The sequence below is a fragment of the Acanthisitta chloris genome, unplaced genomic scaffold (assembly GCF_000695815.1).
Source record: "Acanthisitta chloris isolate BGI_N310 unplaced genomic scaffold, ASM69581v1 scaffold20297, whole genome shotgun sequence".
NCBI lineage: Eukaryota > Metazoa > Chordata > Aves > Passeriformes > Acanthisittidae > Acanthisitta > Acanthisitta chloris.
In genome coordinates, this window is record NW_008681334.1 from 37,893 (window position 1) to 55,243 (window position 17,351).

Consider the following 17,351-nt stretch of genomic DNA (forward strand, 5'->3'; position numbering starts at 1 on the left):
CTGAGAATCTTTTTATTTTGTGACTTGCCTGGGAATGAGTCCTTGCTGTTGGCAATCCTTAGCTACATCATCTGCAGTACAGCAATAGTGCAAAGGCTTCTCGAGGGCCTGCAGTGGAAAGAGCTGGTTTCACAGGTAAGTCCTTCTCCTGCTTTGCCCTCTTCTCCTGCACCAGCTGATCTGAATTGCAGCTTCTGAGTGCCCTTGAAGTGTGTGTGTGTCAGTCACAGCTGTCTGCACAGGCAGCTGGGCTCTGATCCTGCCTGGGTCTGTGTGCCTGTATGTCCACAGCTCCCCTTGAAGAAATATTAGGCAGCCACAAGAGCTCAGTTCTTTGCCTTGGTGCAAAGTTACTGTGTGAAACTACTTTGTGACTTTCTGGGCATGAGAACACTAATAGTTTGCTTTGAGAGCAGAAGCTCTGCTTTGTATATACAAGTCTGGGTACAGAACAAAGCTGTTGGGGGACACCAACATCTATACAGGTTGCTTTGTCTTAGTTGGGACTGGTGTGGTCCTGTTTTCCTTTGGATGAAATTCATTGGCATTCTAGTGCTTCCCCTTGGCACGGCTTCAAAATCGCTTGTTGGCTCATTCATGCTGTGGGATGGCAGGGCTTAACGAAGTGGTGGTGTAACACATCTGTGTTACCAAAATAAGCTCCCTCTTATCCCATGTTTTAATAAAATCTGAACAGCAATGAATCAGTCAATGATGCTGAAGTGTAAACCAGCATTGTTGGTGTCTGATGGAGCATGCTGTGAGCTCAGACTGAGAGGTCTTTCCTCTCATCTGCTTTTCAGCTTCTTGGAGAACTCAGGCACCACTGTGTTGCTTGTTCTTGAATCATGCTTTTCTAAATTTATTCTTCATAGTCATAATAATTAGAGGTAGACTTCTAAAAGCAGATTCTGCACAGAAGCATGCAGTTTGTATGGTACGTCAGGTGAGAACTTACTAACCCAGAACAAACCTTGGCATGTGATGCCTTCATCTTAACTAGCAGCTTCAAGGGAAAAGATGGTGTTTATTAATGCTGGTAGGAAGCTGTGTTCTACCTGCTGCATCTTTAATTGCAAAAAGTTTTTATAACTACCTTGCTATGATTATGAATGACACAAAACTGTTGGTTTTTTTCTTCTCCAGCCAGATGACAGGAAGACACTGATCTTGGGCAGCAGCTGTGCTCAGAAAAGGTTGTTAGTGGTGTAGGCAGAGCCATCTGCCTAGCAAGGCATTTAGCTTGGGTTGCTTGTTCTAGGCCAAGATAGTAAATCAATAGCTTATTTTTAACAGTGTTACAAGTAAGATGTCAGTGGCTAGATTTACAGTGTAAACAGGAAAATGGCAGCTAGCTTTATTGGCTTCCTAGTGTCCTAGCTGCAATGGTGAGAATACGAAACAATATTGAAAAAAAAAAACCCAGCCAAACAACTCATCCTGAAAGAGGCTGACGATCTAGAAGCAGAACAGTATTCTTGTCAGACATGTTTACTGTTTTTTTAATAGACTTTAATACCCCCCACTGCCTAGGGCTGGCCCTCCCTTCCCTTCTCACAGAACTGTCAGTTCAGTTAAACTCTTGTTTTAACAGGGACTTTCCTCTGCTCATGGCAGGACTGTTGGTCTGCTCTAGTTAAATACAGGAAAAGGTATCTATACATCATGAGGGTTTTTAACAGACCACAGTGTGGCCATTGCTCCATTTTGTTTCTATTAATTTTCTAATCTACTTCTCTGGAGATTCCTGTTGCCAAATGATGTTTGAAGTGGCTGTAGAACTCTGAGACAACTGTGAAGAACAAAATAGTAAATAGTATGCTGATGATGCCTGAAATTTTCTTCCATTCACCTGGCAGATGATAGTCATACTGGGAGTGAGAAGCAGCCCTCCTAATGTAGCTAGTACATGCAGTTTCCTTTTAGGCTTTGTTACTAGGTTGTTTTTTTTAGAAAGGAAATGAAGGCTGTAGTTGGAGCACAGCAGTAGTGCTGACCTGAACAGTCACATTTGCTCCATCCCACCTCTGTGCTGTTATGCTGCTGCTTTGTGTGGAAAGGATCAGTGAAATAGAATGGGGAACTGCTCTGGGTTATAAAATAATACTCTTTCCAGTTATTTTTAGCTTAGCCAGCTCCTACTGTGGTGTGCTGTGCTCCCTGCAGATGTGATTTAGGGGACAGTGGGGGAGACATGGACAGGAACCTACAAATAGAGAGGAGACTGAATCCTAGTACTTTAGCTTTCATGATGCAACCCCTGCTTTTGTTGGGAAATAGGCTAACTTCAAGGTTCTTCTCCTTTCAGCTGTGTGTGGTTCATTATTGTTTACTTGTTTGGTTTTGTTTTGTTTTTTACCTTATTTTTCACGGAAACTTTTTCTCCTTTTCACTCAGCTGGCACCTCTGATCTAGTCAGCGCTAAAGCTCCTTCTGCCTTTGGTGCAAACCACATGTACTTCTGAATTGTACCTGCCTGTCCATGTATTTTTATGCAAAAAAAAAAGTCTTTACCTGTAAACAACCCAGGTCTAAAATTTGCTTTCTGCCTGTTAGATTTGTGGTAAATGAGGACAGCTAAACTTGGTGCACAGTCCTGAGTAAGGAGTGGAAAAGAAAACTGCAAAGGTGTTCCAGTGCTTTGAGGTTTCCTTTGCCAAGGACACCCAGTGGCCTGACTGCCAGCATGAACTGAACATAGAAACCTTTCCACTTTTCCTGGGAAAACAGGACAGCAGAGGAATCTAAAGACATAGACCCTGGCTGGAAAGAGTTTCCAAGGCAGCAGTCTGAGGCCTATTCATCCATGTTATGGGGTGTTACAATGTCTCTATCACTTAGTGGTAAACACTTGGGAGGAACAGTAGAAAAAAAAAAACGAAAAAAGGCAAGAGGATTTCCACTGCTTTGGGTCCTCCTCTGCCCTGTGAGTTAAGTATTCTCATGCTCTTCCTTGAATAGATGGTGCCTATGTAAGTCAGGCCTGACCAAAGTTTTGCTGTCTTTACCTGTTGGCAGCATATTGGCAGGCAGTCATGCTGGGAGCACACCTTCTTCATGTATGCATGTGTTTGCTCACTGATGTTTAGGGCTCGAAGTGTAGACATAACTTGTAAGTGTCCTGGAGAGCATGCAGCAGCCAGTAGGACACAGGCATTGCCAGCCCTCCCAAGTCTTACCTTCTGCTGTGACTGTGGGTGTAACTTTCTTTCCTAAGGTTGGACTTCTCTGTCTAGGTTGTGGTGTGCAATGGTTCCCTCTCAGTATTTCAGTTTGATTGAAACTGATCCAAGTGCCAGATGTCTCGGAGAGATGGGAATTTACACCTCCGCTACTCTTCCCTTTGCGACCTCTGTGGCACGCACTTTGTCAAAGCCTGGCTGGGTGTAAGGCGTGGGTGACAGCTTGGGCCGCACTCTGTGGCTGCTAACCAGAGTAGTCTGAAGCAAAGATGAGCAGCAGGGAAGTTGTGCTGGCTGGCAGAAGGGAGATCTTTGGAATTTGCATGCTACAGCATGGCCTTGTCTGGACTCTCCTGGGTAATCACATTAGCTTCCTGAAATTTTCTCTGGTAAGGACTCTCAGTAGCCTTAGTGAGCAGCTCTCTCTGTGCTGTGGGAGGATGCCTGAGGCTTACCTGAGGGTGGAGAATGGCCTCAGTAGTCCCAGGTTTTGCATCATAACTGGATCATGGAACTTCAGTGCTTGTGGGTATTAGATCTGTGTGAATGCTTAGTCTGTCCCCAGGAACATGCCAATCAGAGCAAAATGCAATGTGTCTCAATAACAAACTGCTACAAACAGATCAGACCTGTCCCCTGGTCTCTGCATGAACTCTTCCTGGAATATATGGGCAGATTAAAGAACTCTGATCTTCTTTTTTAGATGTTTAACGATCTGGTTTGACACACCTAAAAGATTAAAAGTGGACTGCAGTTAATTCATCTCCTAAAGACTTAAGGGCGGGCGCTGTCTGCTATGAGGATAAAGCTCATCTGTGGTAGAGACAGAAGTTTCTTGGAGGCTGGTTAACATCTATGGCCTGAGATCCCCCGGGGGAGGGAGGGTGGAGAGAACTACCAGCTGTCTTGCTGCTTCCATGTGGAAGGTGCATTGCTTTCTCCTTCTTTCATCTCAAAAAATAAGATGCAGTTCTCAATCTCTACATGCACACATGCATGGGCACTCACATGTGCCTGCACATACCTTACCCTTCCTTAAAAGACAGCAAAGCACGGTGTAAAATTTACATATGACAGGTACTTGTTTCTGCAGCCACCTAACATGCCTCAGAAAGGTGACCCATTGGAATGGGAGAGCAGGGTTTGCAAACCTGAAATGGATATGGTCATTTCAGAAAAATCTGCTGGAGTTTTTGATACACAGAACTCCTTTTTTGGATGCTGTATGAGCTGTAGTTGTCATCAGTGTCCAGCTATGTATTTAGAAACCTCCCTTCCTGGGGTGCTGTTCCCTTTTTGTTCTGTTCCCTGGAGAGTGTTTCACTGCAATTTGTCAGCATGCAGCATTGCTTTCAGAGCCCATTTCATGTCTCCCTGCAGAAGAGACACTGCAGCCTGGCTGCATTGTGTGAAACTGCGTGTTTAACAGTGCCTTGGGGGTGTGTGCTGATGGGTGTTTCCTGGGGGTGGGCTGTTCTGTATTTCACTGCAATCCTGTTCTGCAGCCCATGCCCCTGGTCAGCAGTGTGAGCAGTCTTCTCTGTGGACGTTTTGAATGGCAGTGATGGGATGCCTGGTAGGAGTCTGTCAGTTAGCACTGCTAGTTAGCTTCTCTTCATGTGCTTAATGGAGAAGTAGTCTGAGGCCCATAGGCAGGTTTTGGAGCTAACTTCTGATGCTTTTTACCTTTCTGTTTTATTCTCATACTAAAGAGTGAATTTGCAAACTAATGGGATATTTTGTTGCTAAATGAATTGGCTTTATATTTGAGTGGGAGCTTCAGATTTCACTAAACACCTTTACGTGTAGATGTGCTGTCTTTACATAGAGAAGACATACAGAGCATAAAAAGAATAGTTTGTTTTGAGTCTGTTTAACACCCTAGTGGAACCTTTTTTTCATCCACCTGAGAAAAATCAAGCCATTGACATGGCAAACTATCTATTTTTTTACCTTTTGATGCTTGATCTTTTTCCTGTGACAGGCTCCTGGTATAGGTAGACACCACAATTGCCATCTGTGGAATCATGTACATATTGAGTATACTGTTTCCTGGGTTTGGAGATGATGATTCAGAATATGTCAAGGAAATAAGCAAGATGCTTAGCTTTCCATAGTTTAGCTATTATACCTTTCAGAGTGTGGTGCTGTATTCCCTAGACAATTGCATTCACAGCCCATCCACACTAATGTACTTCTCCATGTGCTCAGCACTGGGCCTGAATCCCTGATCCTTCTCCAAGTAGCCTGGGCAGCATTAAGAACTAAAGTGACATGATTTCGTATCACCAAGTTTATCACCAAGCAAATAGTGGTATATAAAAGCCAGACCTAAGGTTTGTAAGACACAGTAACTTAAAGGTTACAAAAAAAATAATAATAAAGAGCATTGCATTCCAGTAACTTATCCCTAAAGCAGCCATGTGTAAATCCCAGGAATCGACTAAGCTTCAGCCTAAAGGAAAATGAAGCAGTGTTTTGCTAATATGATGTCTTCAGTTGCAGCAGAAGCTTTTAAGTATACCCACTCTCAATCTACCATGCATCTATCCTTCCAGTTTGGATTTCTGAGCCATGAACTAGATCAGAGAGCTGATCCAGCTTAGACGGGAAGCGTCAAAGATATTTTTCTTTGAGCTGGCTGAGTCTTTATCTGGACCACAGGCATCTGTGGGGCTGCAGAACTAAGGGGATAAGAGGGGCAAGGGCCATGCACTGGTTTATGGCTTGGTGGGGGAAACCTTAAACTCCTATTGCTGCCAAGACAATGCATTGTCCAACTGTGGCCTCACACATTCCCTGGCAAAGAAACACAGAGGATGCAAACTGCCTTAGCTCTGTTCTGCTCTGCAGCTGTGAAGATGTTTTTGGAGTGAGTGTAGACATTACAAACTTGTGCTAGCCTTGGTACCATTCACAATGAAGCCACAGTGATGTGGGGTTTTGGCAGTATGTACACCTCCCCTCCCCCTCCAGGATTCTAGGTATTTACTTAGGCAGGCAGGTCTGAGCTGCTGTGGATTCACTGCTCTTTTAGCGGGATTAGCTGGAGCACAGCTAGCTTGGAATCTTCTCTGCATGCTGCTGTTAAGCCTCTCAAGAGCTATGGATGTTGTGCTGCTGTGAAAGTATGACACGTGCATTTGAACCATTGTGTGGCCTTGGATTAGATGCAGATAATCGTTCTTTTTACTTAGAAGTTAATTTCTTTTACCCTTCCTGCTTTCAGGTTAGGTCTGTGATTTCATATTTCCAAAGAATAAATGTGGCACCCAGCAGGAAGGGTGTAGGCAACAGGACAAGGGAACAGTGTTGCTGTGCTCTCTGAGTGCCTGTGTATTTGTGACTAACTGCAGATTTGTTAGATTCTCCTTAACCCCCAACCAGGTGAAATTTGCTGCAGTGAGGGAGAGAAGCAGTTTAGAAGAGATGAGGCACAGGTTCATAAATAAAAGGAATATTAAATATGAGAAAACCAAAAGAACATGAGAAGGGGACAGAGATGAGAAAGGAGGTTAGAAGATGGAAACAGTAACTGTGAGGAGGAGGATGGTGTAACAGACTCATAAAAGCTGGAGCAGTGCAAGCCCAGGGAGGCCATTGCTGTCAGAAACAAAGGTGGAAGTAAATGCTTGAGGATTTTAGCAGACTGTGAATTGATGATGAGCCTTTGTAGCCCCGGGTAGCTCACTGCACCTGAAGATGTGCTGATGCAGGAGAGCAATACTGTAAGAGAATGTCAGAGGGCCAGTGGTAGAAGTAGTTCCTCTTGTGTGCTGAGAGGGCTTATTTCTGTAAGTCACAGCTGCTGCACTTCTCCATGGGATGGAGAATAAGAACCCTCTTAATGCTCACCCTAACCGAGACACTGGCTAAGAAACCAAGCGCTTTGCTTGAGCCCATCTGCTGTCTCCACTTGCCATCTACAATAGCAGCACCTAGAGCAGCTGGAAGTGTCAGAGCAGGTGAGCTCCTGGCTCTGATCTCTTTGCTCAAGTCTTTTTGCTCCCAGGTGGAGCCTGAACAGCCTGTGAGCATCGTGCTGGGTTGAGGAGATGTGAATAACCTAGTTTCCCTAGCAACAGTGGGCTCTTTAATCATAGAGATACAAGGCTACCTCTGTTACTGGTGTTAAGGCTTGTGTAGTGTATCTGGCTATGGTAATACTTTGCTTCTGCTGGGAAAAAAAAAGGCAGAATGAAAGCAAGAAGGTCTTTCTGCCTTTGAGATAATTAAAATCTCCATAGGTGGATTTCGGTGCTGTATGCAGCAATAATAGAAAGAAGGGGGATTATAAGTACTTCTAAGCTTTTTAATGTGTGAAAGGATCCCTGGAGGAAACAGAAATAAAGTTTTAAATTCTGTGTATGGAGCTTTCTATGCACAGATCTCATGGCAGTCTGTAACACTGCTAGATTCATTCCTTGTTGAGATGTGTTTTTTCATTTTCATGGATAGAGAGACAAAGTGATTCAAAGGTAGACTGATTCTAGTTGCAAAGCTAGGAATAAATCTCCTCTTCTAAGCTCAAGTCTTCCACCTGCCCTTTCCTTCAGTTTCAGGTAAAGGTTTCACTGTGAACTAGGAGACAGAACATGTTATAGAAGGTGGAAGTGTGAAGCTGTTTTTTAGCAGGAGAAAGTGAGGAAAGTGGAAACACTGTGATTCACTGCAAGCCTTTCTGCTAATGTATTTTAGTCTGCATTTACTCCCCCATTAACAAAAGTGGAGCTAACTATAAATTTTGAAAGTGAGCATTGGGAGTGAAAGAAATATTCCTGTCTTAATTACTGCACAGCAACTTGGTCTTGTTACTGCGTGTGTGCAGGAGAAAGTGGTTTGGATAAGATAGTTTGAAGACATTTCTGAAGGAAAAACAAACTCTTGGTAGAGTAGGCAGGAAGCATACATAAGCACCCAGTACTGATGTTCCTCCTTGGATAATGCCAGTGTTAAATTGTTGGTAATATCTCACAGGCTGATTCAGTTAGATAGTTGCACAAGGAACAGCTGAATGGAAAACAGCTATCTGAAGTGATATGGAGTTAAGATTTTGTGGGTTTGGGTTCTTTTTTCCTGGTGTGGGTTTTTTTGTTTTTTAATTTTAATGTGGCATAAATAGTGCAGAGATGAAAAGAGACACCCATCCTCCTTCCTACTTATAATTTTAGTTTCTGGAGTCAAAACAGTCACTTAACTTACTGGCCATACAGAAGAACATCCACCTGTGTGTGAGGAGGGTATATTTACTTCTTTTCAGTGTTTCCTTGACTGCCTTCTGTTCTGCATCCTTCTAGCCTAAGAACTTCTGACAATTCCAGCATAAGGGTTTGTTTGGCTTGCAGATATTGTAGAAATTATCCAACTTTGGGATATCTAAAATTCTCTTTTGTTTTGTGGCTGAGCATCCTTAGTTCAGCACCTCCCTTTCAAGCCTCTGTTTACCAAATCAACATGTAGTATCTTCTAAATGGTTATGGAGCTCTGGAAACCTCTAACAACTAAACTGAAGTTCTTCCAGAGAACATGTCCCACCTTCTCCCTACCCTTCGTTCCTGTGGTCTTGCACCATCTAACAAGTCTTTTGAGGTACTGTGAGAGCTTGAACACAAGGTAATTCCACCACAAGCAGGTGGGTGACGTAAAACTCATTGAGCTTGTTAAAATAATATTGCTATGGTCCTTCAGCAGCCTAAAGGCCTCGTATCAGGCTGTTATTTAGCTGGGTGGTATTTGGTACGAGCCGAGACAGAGGCTCACTTCTACAGTGAGTTTATTGTTGGCTTTTCAGTATATTGTTTGCATAAATTCCCTAGACCAGCTCTCAGTCCTGAAAAAGCCACATGGATCAAGTTTTATTCTGTTCCACATAAAGTTCACATCCTTTACTGGAATGAGTCATGCTCTAACTGAGTTTACTGTGAGGGAGGAAAGTGGGCTTTAAAATGTTACTCCTCCACCCTGCCTTAGTGATGTATAACAGGATTATTAGTATGCTTGGCAGCAGCTGCTTATTATTTTCACAGAACCTGGATATTTGTGAAAACAAGTAAAAAATTGGTCCCTACTTGTGTTCAAGTGTAATTTTTAAAGTATTTTTGTCTTTATCTTTTATAAGGCTCCCTGGCTGCTGTAAAGGTAGATCTAGTTTATATCCTCAGGGTTATTTTTCAGCTTGGGGGGAAGAGTGGCATTCTGTGACTTGTAGCTGAAAGAAGAGGAGGAACTTGACCATTTTGGCTATTACTGTCACACACAGTACACTTCTGGGCATTGACAGGTGAAAGTGCTTCACAGGCCCATGGAACTCATGGTGCAGTACCACAGTGAAGAAACCAAATTTTGGTCCTCTGTGTATGTTTCCTTTTGCAGAGAAGTGAGAGACCTTTTAACTTATGGCAGAGGGAGCTTCTCAGTGTATGCCCTTATTATAGATTTTTGCAGAAGCAGTCTCTGTATGCAGCTACTAAAGATACCTGAGCCAATTATACTCCTCTTTTTTTTCCTGCAGAAGTTCATTGATGTCTCACCGTATTGGTTCATACCACCATCCTTTTTTGTTTTGGATGTGTTGTTGTTTTCCAGGTTTTTTGGGGGGGAGGGGAGACGAGATGGGTAGGAGGGAGCAGGGTGGTGGCTTGTTCATTTGTTTAAGTTAGTTAGACTCAAAACTGAGGAGGAGTGGCAGCCAACAGAAGAAGGCCTCTTAGGTTTTTATTTCTGGACATAGGCCAGTTCACTTGACATGTAAGACCTTTCTTTCCTAGTCCTCTTGTTTCTGAGAGGTCTGGAGAGAGTTATGAGCGATGTATTATCTATGCTTTCTAAACTGGCAGAGGCATCATCTGTTCTTATTCTACAGAAAAAAAAAGAGATCTGTTACCCTAACCCACTACCTTCCTAAACCCAGACTCTGTAACTTTTATGGAGCCTGCAAAAGGATTTCTTTTGATGCTTTTGAAGGAAAACATGAGGGAAGGAGCTATAATTAAATGACCACTAATATTAGAAAGGATTTTACCTTTTAGGACTTAAAATGAGTGAAATGAACTTCTGGTGACAATGTGGACTTATATTTACACCTCTACTTTATCTATATTTAACTATCACCGACTCTGGATTTACTGATAAGTCATCTTAATAGCTGGGAAGCAGGCAGTGCCTTGGTTGCCCAGCCTGTCTGCTGTCCAGCCTGGCTCTGACCAGACAGATCTCTCTCCTGTTTTGCAGATGCTTCGTTCAGTGGCACACCGCCCGGCTACGCGTACGATGCAGACCGCGCTGAAGAGCAGAGGAGACATCATGACATGATGCCCTATATTGATGACTCACCATCATCCTCACCCCACCTCAGTTCCAAGAGTCGGGGCAGCCGAGACACATTATCTTCAGGGTCTCTGGAATCTACAAAATCAGTGAGTCTTTTCCTGCCTTACTGCAGTCAGCAAAGCCTTGTGGATTTGCAAGGGGTAAACTGCTTTGGCAGGGAAGAGTCAGGGGCAGTAGGACAGACTACCTGACATAATAGAGCAGTCTGATTGATATTGTATATTTAAAGCTAAACTGAGGCTTTTAGCTGATGTTAAGCCTAAACTTCATGGATCATTGTCATGTATATGATTTTTAAGCCCTTGGTGAATTTTAGTGGAGAGAACTGGTGATTAATTGCAGTTGAGAGAGTCTCTAAATGGCAGATAATTTGGACAGTGTGGAACAAAACATGTTCATACCTCTCTGCATATGGGTTGCCATTGCCTTTCATGAGGAAAATACAGGTTATTTTTTAGTAGATTAAGGGTTTTGATAAAGCATCTGGCATACAAGACCTATTTTCTTCACCCTGTGAAAATGGAATAAGAAGAATTAAAACTCTGAAGAGTGGTGACTTTGAGTGGGAGATGGCCACTGGTTGTAATGGATTTTGACTATTCACTGGATAGCTGTCTGTATAATCAGCTATGGGAGACAGAAGGCTCAGAAGGGACTGCTCAGCCTGAGCTGTGGTTTAATGTGGCCCTTCAGGCTACTTTGCATTATTTTTGCTTCAGGTTCTGTGTCATGGCTGTAACTTGGAATTTAAGTGAAATCTCTATTTTTGTTTTTGCAATAGTTTTGGTAGTGAGTCTGCTGTGTGCCTTAGTAAATAACTATTGACTGTTGTCTTCACATCAAAAGTGTCTTAGTTTCAGCGTCAGCTAATTTTGTGACTTTCAACCTTTGTTTCTTTTTATCCTTTTGCAACAGATTGCAGAGCACTTGAATCCCAAGTTGCTGTCTCCCTGAATGTCTTTGTAATTTGCCAAATTTTGGTTTCTCCAAGTCATTCATAAAAATGCTTAACAGCACAAAGCCAACTGTCACTTCCTTCCTACTGTATTTCTGAGAACGTGAGGACAAACAACCTTGAATCCCCCCACTGTAAATAACACTTCAAAATCTGTTATCTTAATGGTTTAACTTGTGTTGCCTTTATGTTGTTCTGTCCTATTAATTAAGTTGTCATGAAGGAAGATGATGGATATTTTACAGATATCAGTCTGTGAGTAGATCAACACAATCACCCCATCAGATAGTTTTATTTATTTTGTTTTGAAATCAGGAGTCTGACAAGTTCCCCAAGCCATCAGTGCTTAGCATTCATTATACACTTTCTTCTGCTCCTTATTGGGTACTGCCATATCAGTGCTTACTTTTTCCAGGATGAATTCTAGATTGAGAATCCTTCTTGAGACAGTGTTCTGATTCTTCTCTCTTGTTTGTAAAAATGCATTGTCAAGATCTCTTAAAGCTTATCAAGCACATACATTGTGGATGTTTGCTGAATTTTTACTGTAAAGGATGGAATCTAGTTAGCTGCTTATGCTTTAGTCAGTTAATTTTGAAATGGTTTTTTATCTCTCAAGATGAGAATTCTTGTGATATTTAAGAGGCTTTTGAATGAAGAAATTACCATTAGTAAATTCAAAAAGCTCCAAACATTTCAATATTGGCTTGAAATATCCAGGTTATGTTTCTCAGGATGAAGGAAAAATGCTATGTGACTACACATGGCTGAGAGTTATCTTCAAAGAACCAGTTGTCATAGTGCCTGTGACTGGAGGCCTGGAAAAGACACTGCCTAATATTTAATCTAGTTCTTTATTTGTTTGAATGTTGCCTCATAAGCATTTAGCAGTCGTTAATTTCAAAGCTACTTTAATAATGCTAGAAGGCTGTTTTTTCAGAAATGATTTTAACATAAATGGCTGCTTTCTTCTCTCTGACTACAGAAAGATGCCTTATGGCTTCCAAAAGAAAGAGGTGTCCTGATACAGATTAGACTTTTAATCATGACCCTCAGCCACTTCAGTCAATCCTGTAATTAGTCCTCAGATGACAATACCATTAATGAAGGATGGTCCGTGACAAGGAGGAAGAGACTAATTTAGATATAGTTGCAATATTTCCCAAGCAAGTTAAACTTTCTGTTGTCACAAGCTGCTAGATGACTTTTGCTGTAGTTATGTTTACAGCTGTAGTGGAAAAGACATCAGTAACAAAGTTAAGTGTCGAATACACTGTGCTGAAACAAACACATGAACTATGTTGGACCAGCAATCTCAGGATGTATGTTGCTTCTATTTTTCTTTTTCACTACATTTGGTTAACAGAAAAAGTGGTTTTTTATACGTGTTTGCTTTTATAGTTGTCTCCTAGTCTTTTTACTTTTTTACTTAGGTGTCTGCAGTTGCTTATGAAAATTTTAGATTATATTTATGATCAGAGTCTGGAAATCAAGTTTTGTATGTACTAACATAACATGTGCACTACATGTGTCACTTTGACAAAATATGAAGGCTGCACGGTCACTCAGAAGTTAAGAAATTACTCTGGTTATCCAGCCTTGCCTTGTTTTGAATCTTTATGATAATTTTGAATGATTCACTCATCCTGTTTTTCCTATGGGGCTCCTGCACTGTGCAGTGTATACAGTGAATGATACAGACTGGATTCAGTATTTCATCTCTAGAGCTATATGTACATCTTATTTACAGGGCAGTGCAAATTCTGGGCTGAGTACGAAAGTATTTATTTCCTACTGGCATGACCATTAGCTCCAAATACAGTTGGAATGTCACATGCATCTTAATTATCCTTTCAGGGTTCCTGTGAGGTAAGAGTGTTCACTGACCACAGGTAATCAAGGTAAGAGTGTTCACTAACCACAGATAATCAAGGTAGACAGGTTATAGGAGAAGCATCTGCTGATTTTGGGTGCTTAATGTGAGATGTGTAATGTTCTGCAAAACCAGGTTCTGACTTCTAATACGGTTTTCTTCACATTTAAAGAAAAATCCTATTAATTTTGCTTGCAACCAAGAGTTGTTGTTGGATGACAACACTCCAGTCAGTTATCCAGAAAATGGAAAACGTGGCAAACAATGATTTTTTTTCTGAAATTTTTTTTTACAGATGTAAATCTAAGTAGTTCACTTAGCATCACACAGGCTTAGGAGCATTTTGGTGTGATGTTCATCTGCCTTATCCATGAGACCAGCCCTCCTCTTGGAGACTAGATTGTTTCTGTCTGGATATTGAGGGTGTTTTGCTTTGACTTATTTTATGGGTTTGCTCTGGGCTTTGTGTTGTTCTGCCAAGTGTTTGCCTGAATCCTTCCATCTCCTTAGAGCAACTACAGCCTTGGGTTGGATAGCACATCAGGGATCCACCTGGTCTGTCCAGCCACTGCAGAGACAGCGCAGAGTGGCAACAGCAGTTTCTGTTTCTAAAAGAGAATGAAGGGATTCCTCATGGACTACTTTGTGCAGGAGCTTCCTGTCATTCCCTCAGTGTGTAGGGTGACCAACTCCCAGCACCTTATGTTCTGTGTTCCAAGAATTGAGGGTCACAGATGACTTCCGGAACGTTTGTGGTGTTCTACAGTTTGTCATTTAGGGAGTGTTTTCTAATCCCTCCTATCACCTGCATCATATAAACAGACAAACAGACACTGCCTGGTCTGCCTCCAAACTGTGCCATTTCAGCCACCTCTTGCATATTCACATTCCACCTGCTATCTGTCCATTGCACAAACAACTGGTGGTGTCCAAGGAGGTTGATAAGAGGTGCACCAGCATTAGCCTTGTGACCTAGACAGGGCAGAAGTAACGTGGGCATTTGTAGTGTGGATCTGAGATCCCTTGACTTGTCATTTTTGTGGTAATGAGGCCTTAACAAATATTTGCATTGAGCAAGATAGGCCATACCCCTTCCTTTGGCTCTTCCAGAATCTTGTGCTGGGCTGCTGATACATGTCCTGGTATAAAGCCAATGCTTTTGCCAAACTTTGAGTGTAGCTCTGAAGCAAGCATACAGGGAGAGAGGAAAAAGGAGAAATAGGTTCCACTAATGCTTCACTTGTTTGTTTATTTAACTGGAGAAGTGATTTAATTTTCCCAAACCTTCCTTTCTGTAACAGTTGAACTGTTGAGATTGAAGTTTCCAAAAATTCTGGAAACGTCTCTTGGAAAATGTCAGCCCAAATGTTTGCCAAATAAGACAACGCTGGTAGCTTCAAAAGGTATCAGACAGAATTGGTAGAAATTAGTGATAATTCACTCCCAGAATGAGAGATAATGTGTCTGTTTTTCCCATACAGCTAGGGTGAAAAGTGGAGAAGATACCTCAATAAAGTTAAGAGGAGGACAGAGGGAGAGCTTGCTACAGTGTTCTTAGGACACAGGAAAGTGTTGGGACAGCTGGAATGTTAGTGACTGACACCCTTCGGCAGAGAAGAGTTATTGCCGAGGCTTTGGAGTGGGGAGCTTGGAGGCTAAAAAAGGCTGAGAGAGAGGATGGGAAGCTTCATGCATTGTGATACTGTTGCTGCTACTCATAAAGGGAGAGATGCAGCCATGGGAAGGGTAGAAATAAGAAAGGCCTTTCAAGATCTGCTCATCAACAAAGCCAGGTTCAAAGATCTGTGATGCTCTGTGGAGATGGGTGCAGGGCAGCCAGTGGAAAGGCAGAGCTTGTTCCACCCACCCAGGAAATGAGGGGAGTCACATTTCAGGAATTTAGATGAGGTTTTTGCCTAAATAGATCTCTCCAATTCTTCAATATGCTGCACCAAGGGAGGCAGGAGTGCTCAAGCTGAGTGACTACCTCCTACTGTCTGTAGTGTTTGGAGGAGAAATTGGTACTTGTAGATTTCCAGGTAGAGTTTCTGTTCCTTTTTCTGCTGTGCAGTCTGTGGTCAGGGCAGCATTGGCAGCCATTACTGGTCCTCAGATCAGATCCTTTTGTTCTCACTGTCTGCCAGCTCAGCAGAGAGCAGGGCTGTGGCAGAGCAGGTTGTAGAGTTTGTTCCTAGCTTGATCTCAAGGGGATCCAGAGAAGTTGACCTCTGAAGCTACAGCAATAAACGGGATTACTACTCTGCTTGGTACTACTGTGGCTAGCTTGTCCTTCCTTCTGCAGCATTTCCAAATTCTTCTCCCTTTCTTCCTCTCTGTATTTGGTCTTGTTTGTTTGTTTTGTTTTACTGTCACTTTCCCCTCGCCATCCCCAACAGATGCAGTTTTTCCTTTTTATTCTCCAATACTTTGCTCCTTAAGGGCTCTGCCTGGACGTACAGCCCTTCCTGAGGAGAGCTGGCACACCAGTACTGATGTTATAAATAATGTTGGCTCCTCTCCCTGCTCCTTCCCCTCCCTGCATGGAGCACGATTGGCTTGATTACAGAATTTGCCCTGTTTAATATCACCAAGACAATGAGACGCCTCCAGCCTGTTTAGCAGAAGCTTTCAAATATATTTACACTTTAAAAATTGGATTGAGTGTTTTTTTCTCCTTTGTAGGCTCTCAGCTCCTCTGAGATTCTGAGCTGTCCTTACGAGAAGCCTCTCCTTTGAGCACATTCATTGCACGGCGTATGAACACACTGTACCAAAGGAAGAGTTAAAGTGCCTTTTATACGCCCACTCTGAATCCCTGATTCTCTTTACAGAGTTGTGCCAGCAGCAACCTCTTTGCAAAATCTTATGTGTTGTGGTTTCTAGATTCTTAATCTGTGCTCTTCTGACATTTGCAAGAAAACAATTATTGCTGTTAATTTAAACAACCACCAGAAAGCTCTGAGTTCTTTAAACAGTCAGGAGACCAGAATCTATCTAATCCTTGGAGCTGGTGACTGTCGGCCTTGCAGTAATTGAATACAACATGCAATGCCAACCTGGTTAGTAAATTAAAATACTTAGGCTGACAAGCTGTAAACACATTCAAACCAGCCATGGCTTGGGGCCAGTGAATGCATAGTGTCTGATATCTCCTGTGCCTCTGACTGCTCTGACTGGCCCTGCTTCAGGTCGCAAGATTGCCCTCATGACTGTGACTCAATCTTTTGGTTTTTAAGATTTTGGAATGGCAAAAAGCACCACCCAGTTGAGAATAGAACACCAGAATTTTATAGGCATGAGATACCTGTGAAATTTCCTTTAGACTGCTTTCCATCTTCCTTTTTGTTTTCTTTTTTTTTCCCAAATGTCATTCAGAAGGAGTGGGAGCAAAGCACTGATTTCTTGCTTGCTTGTTCAGATCTGGCTGGGTGTTGGGTCCTCACAGCTCCCATGGCAGGGAGACAGGAATGCTCTGGCTGCTGCCCTGGTACAGTCTTGTAAGATTTATTCTGAAACACATTGAGTAGAGAGGTAGCCAAAATAGATGGAAGGGCAGTGGAGAAAGGCTAGACATGGATGCTGGTGTCAAAGAGGCAGGGACAGAGTCAGAACATGAAATACTAGTCAGACTTGTACAAGTGAAAAACAGGCTAACCAAGCTGGGTAGGAAGCATGGGGTGGACTGCTGACCACCTGGCACTCCCTGCTGAGTGGTTAGAGTTTGCCAATACAGGCTGCTCCCACTTCCTGCTGGGAACATCCCATCTGCACTTTGGTAAGAGGTGTATTTTCCCCTAGCTGATGTGGTCTGGTAGATGTGGTATCATCTCCTCCCTTTGCCACAAGCAGCTCAAAGATTTCACACTGCTTCCTTCTTGCCGGAGTAGGGGAAAAGCATCCTCAGCTTTGGCAGGTGTCCCTGTACTGGTGAGGAGCTTGATACCTATGCCCAGGATGTCCTCTCTTAACTGCCCTTCTGGCTGGAGTGCAGGAGCAGAACCAGCAGCAAGGC

At 42.7% G+C, this 17,351-nt stretch overlaps 1 protein-coding gene across 2 annotated transcripts in view; it reads left to right on the plus strand.

Moving 5' to 3' along the window:
* The window catches only part of BCR (breakpoint cluster region), a 92,371-nt gene that overhangs the window by 37,535 nt on the left and 37,485 nt on the right, over window positions 1-17,351 (plus strand). For both annotated transcript variants that reach the window (XM_009078074.1, XM_009078075.1), the window contains one exon: window positions 10,413-10,597. In XM_009078074.1, the coding sequence (XP_009076322.1) occupies window positions 10,413-10,597 (185 nt within the window). The remainder of the gene's footprint in view (window positions 1-10,412; window positions 10,598-17,351) is intronic.